Below are 19469 nucleotides of genomic sequence, written 5' to 3' on the forward strand. Positions count from 1 at the left end.
ACGTCCCTAGCGGCGCCTGACTAAAAACAAGCGAGAGGTTGATACTGTACACGGGTGAGCAAAAAGTAGCTACAAACTTTTAAAATGAACTTAAGGAAGCTAGGAAATAAGGAAAGAACAAACATGTATGAAAGTAAGGGTGGGAGCAAACAAGGGTGGGGTGGAAGGAAGCCAGAAAAAAGGATGTGTGACACGGAGGAAAGATAGATGGTAGGGGAAGGACTGACATGGATGATATGAAAAATAATTGAAAGGATAATGAAAATAAGGAATTGTGGTACTAAGGATTCATTAATAAAACATAATACCAAATTAGAAAATCAGAATGGATGAAATGGTCAAGGGAAAAATAAAGGAAGTAAGTTTGCGGAAGCAGGTAAAGCCTTAAACTGGCATTTTTACATTTTGAAATAAAAGACCCAAACATCATGAGTGTCGCACCACTTTAATGCTTGACTCAAACATACAGCTACCTCCATCAGAGCCCTAAAATTGAGAAACGTGTCAAGTGGTGCGTGGGCTGTAATACGGCAGAGCTCTGACAAAAGCGTCCAGTCGTGTGCTGAAGAGATCGCTTTCCAACGTGTTACCCAGGACGCACGTCGGGTTCTTGACGATGTTCTCCACGTACAGCTGAAACACAAGCGTGCCGCACACGTCATTCATGTGGGGATGATGATGTTGATTTACGTGGCGCCTCACTGACATTGCTGTAGATGTGCTGCAGTGCGTCCCTTGCGTTGCTCACGGATAGATCTGTGTTCATGACAAACTTGAGTCCACTGGGGGTCTCGAAGTAGTGAAGACGATAGCGACTGGTCTGAAAGGACTGGAAGCCCTCCTTCCTGAAAACGGCTAAGGAACACAAGTGCGGTGTGGACAAACGGACATTCATGTCCAGGTTGTTCATTTTTTCAGGTGGATATTAAGCTTGACGAGGACAAACAGACTGACAGACAAACCTTGTTGTACAAAGGATACAAGTCCAAAGGAGACATTTTACTGACGAAGGAGCGGATGGAGAACAACATGCCATACATCAGCTTGTACTCCTAAAGGCAAACCCCCCCCCCCAAAAAAATAGTCACTTATTTATTTATTTATTATCCTACTTGAAAAGAGGATTGATTAGTTCAACTCAAATCATTAGTTTTGAAATCAACTTTCCCCATTGAAATGAATGGAAATGCCACAGATCTGTTCCACCCCCAAAATTCTGAACATATTTAAGTACTATAAAAACATACAGTAATAACATTATTAAATGAAATGTAAATAATTAAACAAGTTTACATCGTGATTAATTGCAAAATTAAATGGACATTGTGCTGTTCCTGATGTGCACGCCTGGCCCAACAGGGGGCAGTATAATACATAATAATGTACAAGTAAACTACTGTAAGTTACTTTGCGCAGCAAATAAAGAACATATGCCTGTGATTACTATGTGCTCTGTCTGCACGTAAATTCTGCATCGCTTTTGTTCAAATATCAGTTTTTCGAAGGTTTACAACTACTGCGGCATCAATGCCAGTGAAGTTGGCCAACTTTCTACCGTACTTCCTCCTTTGAGATGCCAGCTTGCTTCTTTCGATTCCACTCGTTGTAATACAGGCACTTCCCATTTCGGTCGAATATGTACAAGTTATGAACTGTCATCTGAAACACACACAACAGATGATCAGGAATGCCATTTTGACGTTTCAAAATGTCCTGTTTCATTTTTATAAGGGTTGTAGAGAAACTGCAGCCAATCCCATTTGACTCAGACGTGTTGTTTCTATGCGGGAGAACCCCCACGCAAGCACTGGGACAACATGCAACGTGAGATTCGAACCACCTAACTGTGAGGCAGACGTGAAAACCACTAAAACACAATACTGCCGCTTCCCAGATTTTACATTTGAATTCGGGGAATTTAAACAGTCACGTCCCTTATAAGATCCACACTCGTCGCAGTATTATAACAAAAGTCTTCGGAAGTAAAAACAAATACAGAGGATTTTTTTTAGTGAAATCCACATTTACCTTGTTTTCCCATTCCCGTAGGACCCCCAATACAAAGACGCCCGCTCTTATGCCTGATTACAATATGTGCGCCGTATAATCATATGCGAAATTGCGCGCAAAAAAATAAAGAAAATTGAACAACAATCCAATAATAATTATTTGAATTATCCAATGAATCATGTGGATGAGTGCACTTTTAAAACTTTGACACATAAATTTTTTCCACGACGGCGGGAGCAACGGGCAGCAGTCCCGGGGTCCTGTTAGTGTCAAAATGATGCTACCCTTGGCGCGGCGAAAAACCTCTAAAGACACGGCCATCAAGAAGTCATTGGGGGGTTTGGCCGTCACTGCGATAGGATTTGCTACTAAACATGCATCGTGAACTTATGAGACTTAGATCTAATAAAGATTCATATTGGTACGTCGGAGCTGTTGCTCTACTAATATCCACCAGGTGGAGGCAGATTATTACGTTGACCGTGTTGCTTGGGAACGCAAGCGCGCACGGACAGCATGATGACGTCATGGACATGCCACCGAATACGAAGATGACAAACAGCCTGACAAGCTAAACGAGTGGATAGGGCAGGCAGTCGAGAGGTTCTGAGTTCGAATCCCTCTTTTTGATTGAAATTATTAAAGACTCAAAATTTCCCGTTTGTGGAAATGGTTGCCTGCAATTTTACTGACGACCAGTCCTGGGTGAACCCCTTACACGAAGTCAAGTGAGTTGGCTCCAGGTTCACGTGGCCCTAATGTAGACAAGCAATAGAAAATGGATAGATGTCCCAAGCAAAACTGATTTGTGGATTCAACCATGAGTTGGGATAATAGAGGCTATTTTTTCTACACTAATCTGCATCCGTTTTTTTTTTTAATCATTTGAGCTGGAAATGTATTTACTCTATTGAGGACAAACGGATTGATGGCCTGAGCACAATTTTCCAATGGGTTAGAAGATCATGTGTCAACAGAGGTTATTAATGCACCTGAAAGACTCTCAATCCAGGAGAAACCAAATCCTCTGTCCTCCATTCAAGGTCATCATGGATTGTGAGCTAAAGTCCAGCCTCGCCGGGGTCAGACGTCACAGCTGTAAGCACATATGATGGGGACAGCGGGGTTGGGGGGGTGGGAGTGGGGGTGGATTATGGTGCGATCAAATCAAAAAGTGGGCAAGCGTCCATGCGTGACATCTGTATAAAGACCCTAGTATTTTGGTGTTTCTTACTTTTAATCAGGATATGCGATCCGTGATAGGTCGGATTACTGCAAGTGCTTCGTTTAAAAAGCATGCGAACGCACGGGCGGATAAAGGTGAACGGACGGACGGGCGACAGACCACAGACCACCAGGTAGTCAAACGCACCACTTTGTCATTAGCATTGTTAGTAGATTGTCAGCTCACATCATTGCTAAAATAAAAACAGTTTAGCATTTATATATAGTAGTGTGATTCAATGGTTGATAACGTTCGAGGAAATGTTAAAATCCAACTTTGGAATCTAACACATATTAAGCTAAGTTTGAAAACTAATGTTGAAGCTAATATTGGACACTAATAGTGGTGCATCTTTTTCAGCCATGTTTGCGAGCCGAGCGCCAGCGCCACCGACGGGAAAAGGCGCCAAGTTTTCCGTGGAAGAGCTGTATGGTTTCTCCAAGAAGCCAAAGGTCATGAGAGGGCATTGCGGGAAAGCGGATAAAGCGGATGGCAGGAAGGATGCAAAGGAGAAAGAAGAATCGGTACTGGCGTCTCACATCCTGGAGGCGGCCAAGAGGGTGATGGAGAGGCGGAGGCTGGAAATCTACATGAGGGAGTGTGATGTCACCATGGAGGACAGCTGCATGCCCTACAGGTGAGTGAGCCACATATGCCCACAGCACCTCCTTTTATGGGCCCGCCACTTCCTGTCCGTTGGCTATTGTGCCACCCAACGGCCACCGTCAAGAACAAAACGCAAATGACAATTACGCACATTTTACTTTTTTGTTCCTTTCTGAGAATTGTGTTATTTTCCTCGATGCCAAAAGATACAATACCGACATCATTTGGTCTTTTTCAGATATCTCGGAAAAACCGGACTCAGAGTGTCCTGTTTGGGACTAGGTGAACAGCACACACACACACACACCACACACAAACACACGGAATTCTATGCTTTATTTTCTCTTGACAGGAACGTGGGTGACGTTTGGCTCTCAAATCTCTGATGAGGTGTGTGCGCGTTTTTTGTAATCACCTCACAAACAACATGTCCTTGACGCGGTGTGTGTGTGTGTGTGTGTGTATGCGTAGATGGCAGACAGTGTGATGACGTTGGCGTACGACAACGGCGTCAACTTGTTTGACACGGCTGAAGTCTACGCCTCTGGCAGGTACACTACACACCAAGTGTGTGTGTGTGCTGGAATCATGCAACCATGTGTGCATTTCAGGGCTGAGACAATTTTGGGAAACATCCTAGAGAAGAAAGGCTGGAGGTAAAGTGACAATGATAATGAGAAAGGGACTCATGTGTCCTGCTTGTTATTGTTGTGGTTGTTTTGATTGATGTTGTTGTTGACCAGGCGTTCCAGCTATGTGGTGACCACAAAAATCTACTGGGGTGGACAGTGAGTATGATTGACAGTCACAAGATGAAATTCAGATGTTGACTTTGCGTTGCGATTTGAAGGGCCGAGACAGAGCGAGGGCTGTCGCGGAAACACATCATTGAAGGTACAAAGAGACAAACATAAAAAACATGCTAAAGCTTGGAAGAATTTAAATCGACACTAAAAATGTGTTTGTGTGTGTATAAGGGCTTCGCGGTTCACTGGCCAGGCTGAAGCTGGACTACGTCGACATCGTCTTTGCCAACAGGAGCGACGTCAACTCGCCCATGGAGGGTTGGGGAACGCACTTGACAGTTGACATCCAAAGCTACGATGCTAACATTAGCATGCTAACACACAGCTCTGCGCGCGTGTGTTTGTGTGCAGAGGTGGTGCGAGCAATGACATTTGTGATCAACCAGGGCATGGCCATGTACTGGGGCACGTCACGCTGGAATGCGGTGGAGATCATGGTAAACTCCATCTGGCCTGAAACTTTAGTGTGCTACAACAACAACTGTGTCTTGTGTGTGTGAGTGACAGGAAGCATACTCCATCGCTCGACAGTTTAATCTGGTTCCTCCAGTGTGTGAGCAGGCCGAGTATCACTACTTTCAGCGAGACAAAGTGGAACTACACTTGCCAGAACTCTACCACAAGATTGGTAGCACACACAGTATCACACAATGCGACACCCACCCACTGAAACACGCACGCACCCAGTCAATATGACGTATTTCAGGTATCGGGTCCATGACGTGGTCACCTTTAGCCTGTGGAATGCTCACGGGAAAATACAACAGCGGCGTCCCGCAAAACTCCAGAGCGGCCATGAAGGTGCACATGCAAAAACAACCATCATCAGCATCTGTTGCCATGGTGACCAATCGTGCATCTGCATGTGCAGGGTCACGGTTGGCTGAGGGAGCGTCTTTATAGCGACGAGGGCAAGCAGCAGCTGAGTAAAGTCAAAGAGCTCCACCTGCTCGCGGACAGGCTCGAATGCACCCCCGCTCAGCTTGCCATTGGTACACGCACGTATGGTGACATACACAAACAGACAAGTACAATGTAGTAAAGGTATAACTTGGTGTGTGTCAGCGTGGTGTCTGCGCAGCGAAGGCATCAGTTCGGTTCTACTCGGCGTCTCCAACACAGAGCAGCTAATGGAGAACCTCAGCTCCATCCAGGTAACCCACGGCGAAAACAACCAACCAACCAGTCAGATGTTAGCTGATTCATTGAGCACCAAGCAGTCCACACAGCAGTAAACACAGAGCGCTTCCTGCTGTCTTCCAGGTCCTGTCACAGCTCACTCCGGCCCTCATCGCTGAAATTGACACGTTGCTAGGCAACAAGCCCCGGAAGCACAAGAAGGAGGAAAAAAGCTGAGGCAGCTATATGCAAATTAAGGGGGCAGAGATAAAAGTGGCCCAGATGTTCATGAACCACGCTTACAAAAACAAATATACAAATTTGACGAATAAAAAGATACGTTTTCGTTATTGTATTTTGTTGAGTTAATATATGTACAACACAGAAACGTCACTTGCTGTAAATGATGAGATAAATACAATTTCCCACTTTGATGTATTTACTATAATTATCCGCCAGAGGGTAGCATTGCATGGCATTTTGTATTTAGCACAGACCGTCACCGCACTATTCCTTTTAATTTTTCTTTGACGCACTGTGCCACTCTTTTACTGTGTGCTCTTAGAATAACAATAGCTCTTAAATTATTTCAAAATTGTCATTAATCGTGTTTGGCTTCACTAACCGGTTTCCAATTAACGATTTAGGGTTAGGCTTGTTACACACAAAAAAGGTTTGTTATTTTTCCTCAAACATTACCTAGCCACGCCTCCTTTGGTACCAATGAGCCTTGACTGCGAATGCAAAATTGCAAATGACTCGCGTTTACGTCAAAGGAAAAAAGATGCCAAAATGTTCACAACAGCTCAAAACAAACCATTTGAACCAGCTTTGTGTTTCTTTCTTACTGCTAAAATCATAAAGCGTGGGTTCTAAACGTTAGCTGTGCGTTCGTGTATAATTTCCTGTTGTTATCAGCGACTGATTTTCGCATTTCCGAGCTACAGTAAAGGCAACCGAGTGTCCGGAAAAATTCGGTCGCTGCTGCTGATTGGTCCTCTGCCCAACAACTGTTCGGAAACCTTCGGCCCCGTTTGCTGATAGGCCCGTCGCCTCATGTGACCCGCCGTGCCTCTTCACAGTGTCACCTTGGCCCGGCTGCTGCAGGTGGACTGTCCGGCCCACAGGCAGGCACAAAGACAGGAAGGGAGCCGAGATCGGATTCGGAGCGGCTCAACCATGACGTCTCAGAAGAGCAAGACGTCTCCGAAGGCCATCAAGTTCCTCTTCGGAGGCTTGGCCGGGTAAGCGGCACCGCTAGATGCCTAGACTAGCTTGCTATCAGATAGCAACCGAGCTCGTTAGCCCCTAGCTGCCGCCATTCCCGAGTTTATCGATCACCTTTGAGCTCTTCGTGTCTGACAAGTTGTTTTTTTTCTGTCTTTGTGGCCAATAAAGAGCATCCTGTTCATTATTTTCCTTATCTACATGAACTCATATTAGTGTTGAAATAATCCAAACAAGTCTATCTCAGTTGGCAAATGCTAAAGCCGGTTTTAAAATAGATGCTGGGACAAAGCCAACTTTTTTTTTTTTTTAAAAACAGCACAAACCATAATTAACTGTGTGTGTGTGTGTGTGTGTGTGTGTGTGTGTGTGTGTGTGTGTGTGTGTGTGTGTGTGTGTGTGTGTGTGTGTGTGTGTGTGTGTGTGTGTGTGTGTGTGGTTGGGTGGGTGGGGGTCGGGGGTCATATAGGATGGGCGCCACCGTGTTCGTGCAGCCCCTGGACCTGGTAAAGAACCGCATGCAGCTGAGCGGTCAGGGCACCAAGGCTCGCGAGTACAAAACCAGCTTCCACGCGCTTGCCTCCATCTTGAAGAACGAGGGCATCAGCGGCATCTACACTGGGTAGGTCACCGTGACCTTTCACCTTCCTGGCTACTAGTGGTGAATGTCTGCTGCATGTGTCTATCTCAGTCTATCTGCAGGTCTGCTGCGCCAGGCCACCTACACCACCACCCGTCTCGGCATCTACACCATCTTGTTCGAGAAGATGACGTCAGACGACGGACGCCCGCCCAACTTCTTCCTCAAGGTGCTTGATATGATCTACGACCTCATCCATCACTAAATGGCGCTCCACTCTGACGCTGTACTGTGCTCCCCCCGCAGGCGCTGATTGGGATGACGGCCGGTGCAACGGGGGCGTTCGTGGGAACGCCCGCTGAGGTGGCACTCATCCGAATGACGGCGGACGGACGGTGAGGGTCACTTCATCATACCCTACGCCACTACTACAGCTTCTATGCATCACCGCGCAATTGTGGCATGCTCTTAAATGACATCATACATGCAGACTTCCTGTTGACCAGAGACGAGGTTACAGCAACGTGTTTAACGCCCTGGCTCGGATCATGCGTGAGGAGGGCATCACTACGCTGTGGAGGGTGAGCGCATACCTGTCTGCCACACGCACATTTGTTGGCCTGCTTTGGCTCACTGATCTGTTTTTTGTTTTGTTTTTTTAAAGGGGTGTATTCCCACCATGGCGCGGGCGGTGGTGGTCAATGCTGCCCAGCTGGCGTCTTACTCACAGTCCAAACAGGCACTGCTAGACTCCGGTAAACACACACAAACACACACTCATCCAGCTCGTGTCGACTAACGTGCATCTTGTGCCCTTTAGGCTACTTCGGTGACGACATCCTGTGTCATTTCTGCGCCAGCATGATCAGTGGCCTGGTCACCACGGCAGCATCCATGCCCGTCGACATCGTCAAGACCAGGTGAGACCCCATCGGTCCCCAGACCGGGGTGTGCGCCTCTCACGCCTTGTCTTTTTCCAGGATTCAGAGCATGAGGATGATAGACGGCAAACCGGAGTACAAGAACGGCCTGGTGAGTCTGCGCGGGATGAAATCAACAATGACTAAACACTCAAAACAGTTTTCCAAAATGTTGGTGTGAACATGCCGGTGTCATATGTGCTCTGACCTGTAGGAGGTGCTGGTGCGCGTAGTAGGCAAGGAGGGCTTCTTCTCACTGTGGAAAGGCTTCACGCCGTACTACGCTCGCCTCGGACCGCACACGGTGCTCACCTTCATCTTCCTGGAACAGATGAACCGCCTGTACAAGACCTACGTGCTCGACCGCTAACGCACATGGACAGAGACGGACGCACAAACACACACACACACGCACGTACATGTGTTATAATTCAAATCTTTTTGTAAAAAGAATGGAACAAATATGGATTTAGGTTATGGTTTAGAGTTTTCAGTCGTTTACCACCCCAACTACAACAACCAGCGTCACCATGGTTACAGATGCAAAATACGATGAGGGTCTATTAAAAACTTTGGGACAGTTGCTCGGACTTCATGTCAATGCCATGTTGTTGCATTTGTGACTAACAAGAACACACAAACAGTAATACGGATACACAAACATGGAGATGACACACCCTGGGACACAGACACATGGTGATACAAAAACACAAGACATAATGATGCAGACACATATACAAACACAAAACAGATGCAGACACACTAACTTACAGAGATACACTAATGGACACAGACACACAAAAATAAAGCCACAACTGCTAAGAATGACACAGACAAACATACAAACGGAGACAGCCACACAACTCCTTGTGTGGCTGTCTCCGTTTGTATGTTGTATTACATGCACACACGGAGGCTTAAAGTCATGTGCCACTGAACACATGATGAAGTCACTCAAAGGGCTACGACTGTAAGTGTTACACAATCATCACGCTGATGTACTGTAGTTGTACATAGTCGTGAATATCATCCCTTTCCTACTACACTAATCTGCAATGCTACACCCTGTGGACTAGCCGCCAGCCAATCACAGCGCACTTCAAGATAAGAGTTCACGCAGCAAGGTCGGAGCCTGGATTCGAACCCTGGGCCTCTCAAGTGCGAGGCAGACGTGCCGACCACTTTCGCACCAGCCAGTCCTTAAGATGACTTTTCTATTTCTGCTCCCCACTGCGTAAGGTGAACGTAAAGGTTAAAGCGTGTGCGTGTCTGTGTGACTGACCTTTGCTTGAAGGCTGAGCGTGTCACATTTCTCCTTTGGATGAACTCTGACCTTCTCCTAGTGCACGCCAGGGACTGTCTGACTGTTACACGCACACACTGTAAAATCACTTTATTTTTGTGTAAAAAGAATGCAACAAATGTGGATTTAGAGAATTAGTGACTTAACATCCTCGCCCCAACCACAACCTGAATTCAAAAGTTTGATTGGTTTCAAGTTTCATCCTTAGTCTCAGACACACACAAAGACACCTCATAGTCTCTCTCACACACACACACACACACACACACACACACACACACACACACACACACACACACGTGATGTTCCAGTGTGACACATGTTGCATTCAGACACATGAACACACAGAGGCTTGAAGATGACAGCCGCCAAAAATTTCCACACGCTCCCTTGGCCTCCTGCTGGGCCCGCCCCCAACCAGCTGAGGTCCATAAAGATCCGCCTGCAGCCCCCCTTGCGGTACACTTCCTCGTGGCCGTGGGACAATTCCTCTCCGCTCGGACAAACCACCCGCATCAGCAGCCCCCCACTGAAGACAGCTGAGGTAGGCCCCCACGTCCGTCCATGCACGTCCCTCCAGCCCTTCCACTTGTGCTATTTTCTTGTCATTTGTGAGCGACCTTCACAACAAGGTCAAAGTTGAGACAAACAGAAAGTGAGGACAAAGTCCGGAAGGGTAGACAAACTTTGAGTTCAAGAGCCACATTTAACTTAGAAAACAGAGGTTACTCTTAAATTAGATTAAAAAAATAAATAAAAAACTGTTTGAATGTGAATATAGAACTGTTTATTTTCATAATAAAAGCAATTCATGCTTATTTTAAATTGCATTGTTGCTAAATAATGCAACATAATTAAATATTTGCTAAGGTTGAAAAAAAAAACATGGCAAAATATGTTCATTTACTATAAATTTATTGTGTAGTTTTAAAAACAAGTTTTGTATAATGTAAAAAATGGCATTGTTGCTAAGTAATGCAACATAATTAAACATTTGCAAAGGTAAAAAAAAAACATGGCTAAATATGTTCATTTACTATAAATTTATTGTGTAGTTTAAAAAACAACAGTTTTGTATAATGTAAAAAATGGCATTGTTGCTAAATAATGCAACATAATTAAACATTTGCAATGGTAAAAAAAACATGGCAAAATATGTTCATTTACTATAAATTTATTGTGTAGTTTAAAAAAATTTAACAGTTTTGTATTATGCAAAAAAATAATTTTATAATTTATGCTAATTTAAAGTATACATGAAAAAATACATAATTTATTTGTAATTTATCGTTTCAATTAAAAAAAAGTTAAATTATTCAATTTTAGTTTTTCTGTATTTTATTGCTAATTATAATTTAACTATTCAGTATTACAAGGTATCTACCAACTATTTACTTTTTATTACAAACATTTAAGTCAATTAAATTGTTAATTTATGTGATAAATGTAGTAAATAAAAAAATACAGTACATACATTCAGGAGAAGAACTGCTCAATGAATTAATAAAAATACTACAGGACTTTTCATTAGCCTTCATGAGTTAGCTTAGCTATTTCCTGTACAAATGCTGGGAAGTTAGCACGACGCCAATGCTTTAGTTCATTGAAATTATTAGAGAAGGTCAAGGTATTAATAGCGCAAATATTTCTGTACAGTGTTGCCACCCCCACGCTGATTCAGATTAGCTGGGTGTGGGTGGGTGGGGGGTGGGTTAGAGTGATTCTCACATGCTCTACTTTCTTGTCCTCAGACAAGATGTCCATCACAAAGATCCATGCTCGGGAGATTCTCGACTCCAGAGGGAACCCCACAGTGGAAGTGGACCTGTGGACCGCCAAGGGTGAACATTCGGTTTAGCGTGGAATAGCCTAGCATAGCGTTCACAAAGACTCAGGTGTCCTCCATTCTCTTCAGGTCACTTCAGAGCGGCGGTCCCCAGCGGCGCCTCCACCGGCGTCCACGAGGCCCTAGAGCTGAGAGATGGCGACAAGAGCCGCTACCTGGGCAAAGGTACGCCCCTCCGTCGCCACCCTTCCACGACAGTCAGACAATCAATTGTTTGTTGCTTTCTTTTAGGGACCTTGAAGGCGGTGGAGCACATCAACAAGGACATCGCCCCCAGCCTCATTGCCAAGGTCAATAGTAATACAGCAGTAGTGCCTTGAGATATGACGGACCCCACTTATGAGTCTTTCGGGATTAGAGTTGTCATTTGGATGATTGCTTATCATCAAAAAAGAAACTTCAACTCCCACTTGAAATTGACTCGGAAACTAAATATTAACCAAAGACGTGAATTTAAAAAACAAAAAAACATTGCCTTTAGGATGGCCCACTAATTTAGTGTTACGTAGAAGTACAATTCTTCTTCGTTTGAGTCTGCATGACTGTATTATACTGCCTTCTGGTGGCCAAGGCGGGCACACCAGAAAGTGCAGCACAATGAATTAAATTAAATTGCAGCATTAAATCCTGATGCATAAACTGTTTAATTGTGTACATCCATATATTTGTATACAGAACAATAATAGATAAATAAATATAAAATATAAATATATTATTATATTATATATATTATAAAATATAAATAAAAAATATAAAAATAAATATTTTTCCTTATTAAAAAAACTAACTTTTTGGAACTGATTAATGGCATTTCCCTTCATTTCAGTGGGGAAAGATGATTTGAGATAGTGTTCTGAGTTATGGGAACAAATCACACTCATATTTCAAGGCACCACTGCACAGTAATCCCACTCACATCTTACTATTCACGTCTAACAGGAAAGTAGTACATGTCTTTTTGCTGGCACGTTTGGTGCTCAGGCATTAAACGGATATATCTGTCCCTTTCCAGAATTTCAGCGTGGTCGAGCAGGAGAAGATCGACAACTTCATGCTGGAGTTGGACGGCACAGACAACAAATGTGAGTCCATCCGTTCGTCTGTCTGTCTCGGGCTTGTCTGTCGGCGTCTAACCCGCCTGTCTATCTCTGCAGCTAAGTTTGGCGCCAACGCCATCTTGGGTGTGTCACTGGCCGTCTGCAAGGCGGGGGCCGCGGAGAAGGGCGTCCCCCTCTACCGCCACATCGCCGACCTGGCCGGACACAAGGACGTCATCCTTCCCGTTCCCGTCAGTGTTGAGAACAAGCCTTAGAGCTTTTAGTCCATATCCTACTAGTGCGCTACCATTGTCCGTCCATATACAGTAGTAGTATGTTTTTTTTCCTCACTAATAAGACAACGTAACACACTAGTAGAACGACTAGGACACAGTAGTAGGACAACTACATTCTACTAGTGAGGCTTAACTGTGCACTAGCTGGCAACTGCTGTTACTAGTACTACTAGTGAAGCACTACGGGAAGAATTTTATAATGTCACTGTCATGTAATACTAGTGCGCAGATATCAAGTGCAACAGGTAGTTGCTCTACTAGTGCACAGAAAGGTCATACAGAAGTGGAAATAAATGTCACTAGTGAAACACTAGTAATGTATACTATTACTAGCCATTCTGCTAATGTGCAGAAATGTCACACCGTGTAAAAAAACCACTACATTAGAACCACTACACAGTAGTACAGAAGATACTAAGACACCCTAGCGCCAAATACTGACGAGTAGAATTTTATGTCACTAGTAGTACTTAAAGCACACAGACAGCCTCAGTAAAAATGTGACTAGTAAGAGAGTCGTTCTACTAGTGTGCCCCGGTTGTTTTACTAGTTGACAAATATTTCACAAGTAGTGCGTCGTCGTTGCTCTACTAACGTGCAGAAATGTCAACCATTAGTGGAAATCTGTTTTGGAAAACCGTCACTCGTAAGACAGTTGGGGACAATTCAGCGCACTAGTAGGATCGGGACTAAATGCTAGAAGGGCGCTGTTAGCCTAGCGTCTCAGGAGGTGTGCGTGTCGTCCGCAGGCGTTCAACGTGATCAACGGGGGCAGTCACGCCGGGAACAAACTGGCCATGCAGGAGTTCATGATTCTGCCGGTGGGCGCCGCCAACTTCCACGAGGCCATGAGGATCGGCGCCGAGGTGAGGCTCACGCCCGCGTGTGGCAGCGGTTGGCACGGCGCTAGCCCTTTAACGGTCCGTCGTCTGTCTCGCAGGTCTACCACAACTTGAAGAACGTCATCAAGGCCAAATACGGCAAGGACGCCACCAATGTGGGTGACGAGGGAGGCTTTGCGCCCAACATTCTGGAGAACAACGAAGGTGAGACGCCAGCGCAAACGTCAGTGTCAAATACATGCAAGCCCTTGCTGGGATGCGTCAGCACGTCGGCCATATTGAATGTGTCAGATCTGCCCTTGAAACTAAGTAATTCCAAACAACCATCACTTCACTTTGACACATCCAATATGGCGGCATGGTGTACGTACATTCCGTTACATAGTTGATGCCTGTTATCGTGACATGTTGATGACATCATCGTGCGTCGCAGCTCTGGAGCTGTTGAAGACGGCCATCGAGAAGGCCGGCTATCCGGACAAGATCATCATCGGTATGGATGTAGCGGCGTCCGAGTTCTTCCGCGCCGGGAAGTACGACCTGGACTTCAAGTCGCCCGACGACCCTTCCAGACATATCAGTGGCGAGAAGCTCGGGGACTTGTACCGCAGCTTCATCAAAAACTACCCCGGTAGGCTAAAAAAACGCAAGGTGGCTAACAGCTAGGCGGCTAACCTCTGCCTTCTCTGTCCAGTCCAGTCCATCGAGGACCCATTTGACCAGGACGACTGGGAGCAGTGGGCCAAATTCACATCCTCCACGGACATCCAGGTTAGCGCCGCCGTCTCGCATCACACGCAAACATATGCTGTCAGTCTGCTTGAGCTAAAAGTGCGACCCATCAGATCGTCGGAGATGACCTGACAGTGACCAACCCGAAGAGGATCCAACAGGCGGTGGACAAGAAGGCCTGCAACTGCCTGCTGCTTAAAGTCAACCAAATCGGCTCCGTCACCGAGTCTATTCGCGCGTAAGACACCTGTCTGGCTGTCTGGCCGTTTGCCTTTCCGTCTGTCTGTCTGTCTGACCTCACCTGTGTGTGGGTGGCAGGTGCAAGCTGGCTCAGAGCAGCGGCTGGGGCGTGATGGTCAGCCATCGTTCCGGCGAGACCGAGGACACGTTCATCTCTGACTTGGTGGTCGGACTCTGCACTGGACAGGTCACACACAATACAAAACAAAAAGCGCTAAGAAGGATTGATAAGAGCTTCACATCTTGCACTTTGCTAATATAGTAACATCGCAACCTACTGTATGTGTATGTGCTGCAGATCAAGACCGGCGCCCCCTGCAGGTCCGAGCGTTTGGCCAAATACAATCAGCTGATGAGGTAAGCACTTCCTGGTTTACATTCTGGTTTACTTCTTTCCGCCAACCTTTCTCCTCTGCCGTGTGCCCCCCAGGATCGAGGAGGAGTTGGGCGACAAGGCCAAGTTTGCCGGGAAGGACTTCCGCCACCCCAAGATCCACTGAGGCCCCGGTCGCTGTTTCCTACAGAAGACAAAATAACAATAACAACAATAAAAACAATGAAAAACAACAATCCAACGGCACCGAGTCAATAACACTCACACACACACGCCTCCGTGACGTCATTTTGGACGTTTGGGCGAAGGCTGCCGGTTGCCTGGCGATGGGCGGCGGCCATGTAACAAGACATCATCAAAGACAAAACCATTGCCATCAATGTCCGTGTTGAAGTGTGTGTGGAAAGAGGGAGAGGGAGAAAGAAAAAGGGGGGAAAAGAAAGAATGGAAGATGGAAAAAGAGAGAAGGGAGAAAGGATCAATTTTGTTATGGTCCAGCATTATTCCAAAATAGATTTTTTTTCGCGCAAAATTCTACACAAATGACCCATAATGAAATACTTTTTTTTTTTTTTATTAAAAGGAAATTTATATATATTGTATTTTAAAATATGCATTAATATATGTTTTTATTTTAATATATTAACTCATTCACTGCCATTGACGGCTATAGACGTAAATAATTCATTTAAACTATTTCTATTAGTTTAACAATGTTTTTCCACTTTTGTTAACAAGAGTATGAAAACCTAGGAAAATAATTATTGTACATTTAGAACAGATAAAATTTGTGATTAATAGTGAGTTAACTAGTGAAGTCATGCGATTAATTACAAAAAAGTTTAATCGCCTGAGGCCCCTAATTTTTAATAATCTTTTCTTTTTTTTTTAAGTAAATTTATTTTTCATGTTTTTTATTTTTTACATCTGTTCTAAATGTACAATAAAAAATTCTAGGTTTTCATACAAAAAATGGTAAACTAATAGAAATAACTAAAATGAATTTTTGACATCTATAGCCGCCAATGGCAGTGAATGAGTTAACATGAATATGAATGTTTATGTTATACATATTACGTAATGCATGCATTGTCAACATATATAGATAGATGTGTGCCTTTCCTCATCATGCCCAATCATTTCAGCCGTTTTTTCTTTGTTTGCTATTATAAGATGTGTGATTTTTTTAATAAGGCTGCACATCAAAATGAGGAAAAAGTGAGCCACTGTGAATACTTTCCGGATGCACTGTATATATATGTGAGTGTGTGTGTGTGTGTGGGCGTCTACTCTATATATATTCCTAACACACACAATAGCACATCAATTACAATGCAAAAAGGCCCATGACTGCGTGTGTGTGCGATGACGTCAATCTGTGGGCCGAGACAAAAGAGGGGCGGGCAGGTCATTAGCCGCACCTTTGGGTCGGCACCATGTGAACCTCCGTAGCGCCGCCTCCAGGCTCCCCACCCGCAGGAAATATTTCACCGGGACGAGCTGGTCGCCGCGGCGACACTTTATGAGGAGGCGGGATGCGAAGTCCGGGGGTCACCGTAGGGGGAAAAAAAGTGACGATGATGATGTTGAAGGATGGTAGTAACCAATGAATTTTCCCACATGAACTTGGTTGGAGGCGGCACGGTGAACAGAAATTGTCCACAGGTGTGAATCAGGAGAATCATTTGTCTGGATGTGACGGACGGCTCACTTTGCGAATGGTTAGCCAGCAGTCCTTCAATGATGATTTTGGAATGCATGTAAGGTTCATTGAAGACTTTAAATTGTCTAATTAAACACAAATGGATGTTTGTTTATATTTGGCCCATCTTGGAGAAGAAGATGGATGGATGTAACATGTATGGAATCATGTCCAGGTGACTTCCCATCAAAGCATCAATCCCGCTTCAACACTCCCAATCACCACTTCCAAACCTTCAGTTTGTGAGTGTGCGTGAGAGAGAGACTCAGTCACCACGGCGACCCAAGCTCCAAGCATGCGTGACATCACGCCACCGAATTGCTATAAAAGGCCGGCCGGGACCTTGGTCCTCAGACGCGTCCCGACTGGGAGGAACTTTTTTTGGGCTCGGGGAAGACTTTCTATCGATTAGCTAACGACGACCGACACGATCTCTGTCGGGATCTTGGAACAGGCGAAGAAACGACAACGGAGTGGTAGATTCCGGCCAATCACAGCGCAGCGTTACTGACCTGAAAATGGATGTCTCGGCCGCCTCCTTCTGCTCCCTCCTGGTCCTCATCTTCATCCTCACACTTGCCGCCGAGGCCAGGCCGCCGCCTCAGAGCCGCGATGTCAAGGTCAGTCCAGGTCCAAATGGTCTTCCATCATCTGCCAATACAGATTGTTAGTGTCCTGTCATGACATGATCACTTGCAAGGAAATGAAGTCTCTATTTTTATGGTAGTGAAACAATCAAAACTGCATAAATAAAATTATTTCAATTCCCTGCAGATTGGCTGGTTCCTATACAGCAAATGATCATCTCTATCTTGAAAAATACTGAATTCCCATTACATTAGAGGTCATTGGAAAATGTCTCTGAATCCAAAGTTTGAGAACTCTTCTCTATCACTATGAGCAAGCCTAACAATGTCAGATCTACCAGTAGACCATACTGCTACAAATAATGAAATAAAAATTACTAATTCATTCCAAGTAAGCAAATTTATCAATTGTACGCTTGCTTGTGTCTTCAGGCCATGACTGCTCTGTTTGGATCGCGGCTCTCCTCTCTCCTCATGGCCCCTCCGCCCCAGTCTGAGGGTTCAGCAGAAGGCCCGGTGGTCCCCCCTAGACAAGAAGAGGCGACAGTGGCGGCGGGGGGCTCACGGTTCCTCGTGGATGTCCTGCGGCGGCACGCCAAGATGAGGCGGCGCGGGGGAAAGTGGACGTCACTTGGAGGACGAGGGTGCTTCGGCTTGAAGATGGATCGTATCGGGGCCGTCAGCCGACTTGGATGCTGAACTCTGACATGCTACCTCTGACCCCTGGCAAAGGCTGCTGGAAGACTGTATGTGTTACTTGACAAGCATGTGTTAAATATGTGCAATTGTGTGTTGGCAAGTTGTACGATGACAACATTCCATAACTGGATGCAAGTGTATTTGTGTGTGAACCTGAATTAAAGAAATCTCCTTTGTTCATTCAATTCATCAATTTCTAATAGCTCCACTTTTGTCGTAATTGACCCCATTGGTTGATTCTGATGATGCCATTTATTTGTTTCAACCCTTGTCCTCATTAGGATACATTTTCACCTCAAACCAACTGGCGCATACCAGTGTTGAAAACCAATTTCCATTATATCTAACATTGACACATGGTCTAACCCATGCCTCAATTAATGCTTGTCCTCAAGAGTAAAATTCCACCTTGAGGCACTTGACAGTCGGATTAATGTATTTGGTTGCACTGCTGTTTCATCAAACAAAAAGGAAAACATCCATCATGTAAATTCTTTCACCTTTGCCAAGTTATTGAAACGCCGTCCAGCAGGTGGCGGTGTAAGCTCTTGAACGGCGTTCGTGCCGCGAAGAAACCCCAGCGTGTCACGTGACGAGCTGGGCTCCGTCTGGCTACGGCTAAGCGTTAGCATCGAACGCGAGGAAAAGCGCCTCTATTTTCCGCAGCAATCCGCGTCGTCGTCGCTCTCCCCTCCCGGTCTCACACACAACCATGTCGGCGGTGCAGCGAATGAAAGTGGCGAACGAGCGACACAGCAAGACTATCACGCAGCGGGGCCACGTTCAGAAAACCTCGGTTGGTACCGACAGCTAAGATACACAGCTAATTGGGCTTACTGTATTTTATCTCCGTGCTGAAAATATCATTTACGGCGAGGAGTTGCTTACGTTACAAAATGACTGCGGGACTTTTGCCTTGCAGAGGCCGGTCAACGAGGAGAAGTCTCCGGTGGGTCCGTGGCTTCTGGCGCTCTTCGTCTTCGTGGTTTGTGGATCAGGTGAGTTCAAACTTCATACAGACATCATCACTCGGTTTTCAGCTATAACGTGTGTTTATGTGTTTTGCAGCCATCTTCCAAATCATCCAGAGTATCAGGCAGGGCATGTAATGAGCGGTTCCCCGGACCTTGTTGACACATACACACTGTACTCGTTTAGTCATTGTTTAGTTTGTTTTCATTGTCGATCAGATATTGATGATTGTTTTTGTTTTTTTACACATACATACAAAGCACGTGAACTACACATCCCACAATGCTTTGCTTTGTTGATGTTGAAAGTGTGTCTGAATTAAAGCCGATATTTTCTCTACATGCCTACTTTGTCGATGGCGTCATGCAAAACAGGCGATCACAGTT

General features: G+C 45.2%; 6 protein-coding genes across 10 annotated transcripts; 5 read left to right on the forward strand and 1 right to left on the reverse strand.

Annotated features, from left to right (window-relative positions):
• Positions 1–426: 426 nt before the first annotated feature.
• trappc1 (trafficking protein particle complex subunit 1) lies at positions 427–2107 on the reverse strand. The gene is made up of 5 exons (XM_077545632.1): positions 2029–2107; positions 1561–1659; positions 982–1052; positions 707–845; positions 427–633 (listed from the first exon to the last, which is right to left on the reverse strand). Exons 2-5 carry the CDS (start codon positions 1657–1659, stop codon positions 505–507), a joined length of 438 nt encoding a protein of 145 aa, XP_077401758.1. The 5' UTR covers positions 2029–2107; the 3' UTR covers positions 427–504.
• A 182-nt stretch (positions 2108–2289) lies between these two features.
• Positions 2290–6121, forward strand: LOC144035692 (voltage-gated potassium channel subunit beta-2-like). 5 transcript variants are annotated; one of them, XM_077545624.1, is made up of 15 exons: positions 2290–3108; positions 3255–3368; positions 3596–3872; positions 4080–4123; positions 4194–4231; positions 4313–4392; positions 4453–4497; positions 4585–4629; positions 4692–4735; positions 4819–5084; positions 5155–5275; positions 5354–5448; positions 5519–5639; positions 5713–5801; positions 5911–6121. In XM_077545624.1, exons 3-15 carry the CDS (start codon positions 3598–3600, stop codon positions 6001–6003), a joined length of 1356 nt encoding a protein of 451 aa, XP_077401750.1. In that variant the 5' UTR covers positions 2290–3108; positions 3255–3368; positions 3596–3597; the 3' UTR covers positions 6004–6121. The 5 variants fall into 5 exon arrangements, with proteins under 5 accessions (XP_077401750.1, XP_077401751.1, XP_077401754.1 ...); XM_077545625.1 differs by having other exon boundaries at positions 3274–3368; XM_077545628.1 differs by lacking the exon at positions 2290–3108 and having other exon boundaries at positions 3188–3368; positions 4819–4905; positions 4999–5084; positions 5179–5275.
• Positions 6122–6818: 697 nt separating this feature from the next.
• slc25a11 (solute carrier family 25 member 11) lies at positions 6819–9076 on the forward strand. Its single transcript, XM_077545629.1, has 9 exons — positions 6819–7010; positions 7463–7615; positions 7685–7802; positions 7880–7968; positions 8064–8154; positions 8238–8328; positions 8394–8493; positions 8554–8605; positions 8708–9076. The coding sequence occupies exons 1-9, from the start codon at positions 6946–6948 to the stop codon at positions 8861–8863; spliced, it is 915 nt and encodes a 304-aa protein (XP_077401755.1). The 5' UTR covers positions 6819–6945; the 3' UTR covers positions 8864–9076.
• A 1101-nt stretch (positions 9077–10177) lies between these two features.
• On the forward strand, positions 10178–15359 carry eno3 (enolase 3, (beta, muscle)). The gene is made up of 14 exons (XM_077543439.1): positions 10178–10340; positions 11548–11637; positions 11712–11807; positions 11874–11932; positions 12655–12724; positions 12797–12930; positions 13725–13841; positions 13916–14021; positions 14251–14448; positions 14512–14588; positions 14663–14787; positions 14868–14976; positions 15088–15146; positions 15220–15359. The coding sequence occupies exons 2-14, from the start codon at positions 11553–11555 to the stop codon at positions 15287–15289; spliced, it is 1305 nt and encodes a 434-aa protein (XP_077399565.1). The 5' UTR covers positions 10178–10340; positions 11548–11552; the 3' UTR covers positions 15290–15359.
• Positions 15360–15519: 160 nt separating this feature from the next.
• On the forward strand, positions 15520–18188 carry LOC144034580 (C-type natriuretic peptide 2-like). Its single transcript, XM_077543440.1, has 2 exons — positions 15520–17445; positions 17845–18188. Exons 1-2 carry the CDS (start codon positions 17344–17346, stop codon positions 18109–18111), a joined length of 369 nt encoding a protein of 122 aa, XP_077399566.1. The 5' UTR covers positions 15520–17343; the 3' UTR covers positions 18112–18188.
• Positions 18189–18650: 462 nt separating this feature from the next.
• Positions 18651–19424, forward strand: LOC144034581 (stress-associated endoplasmic reticulum protein 1). The gene is made up of 3 exons (XM_077543442.1): positions 18651–18907; positions 19034–19109; positions 19180–19424. The coding sequence occupies exons 1-3, from the start codon at positions 18824–18826 to the stop codon at positions 19218–19220; spliced, it is 201 nt and encodes a 66-aa protein (XP_077399568.1). The 5' UTR covers positions 18651–18823; the 3' UTR covers positions 19221–19424.
• The last annotated feature ends 45 nt before the right edge of the window (positions 19425–19469 follow it).

This window comes from Vanacampus margaritifer, chromosome 15, assembly GCF_051991255.1.
Source record: "Vanacampus margaritifer isolate UIUO_Vmar chromosome 15, RoL_Vmar_1.0, whole genome shotgun sequence".
Lineage (NCBI taxonomy): Eukaryota > Metazoa > Chordata > Actinopteri > Syngnathiformes > Syngnathidae > Vanacampus > Vanacampus margaritifer.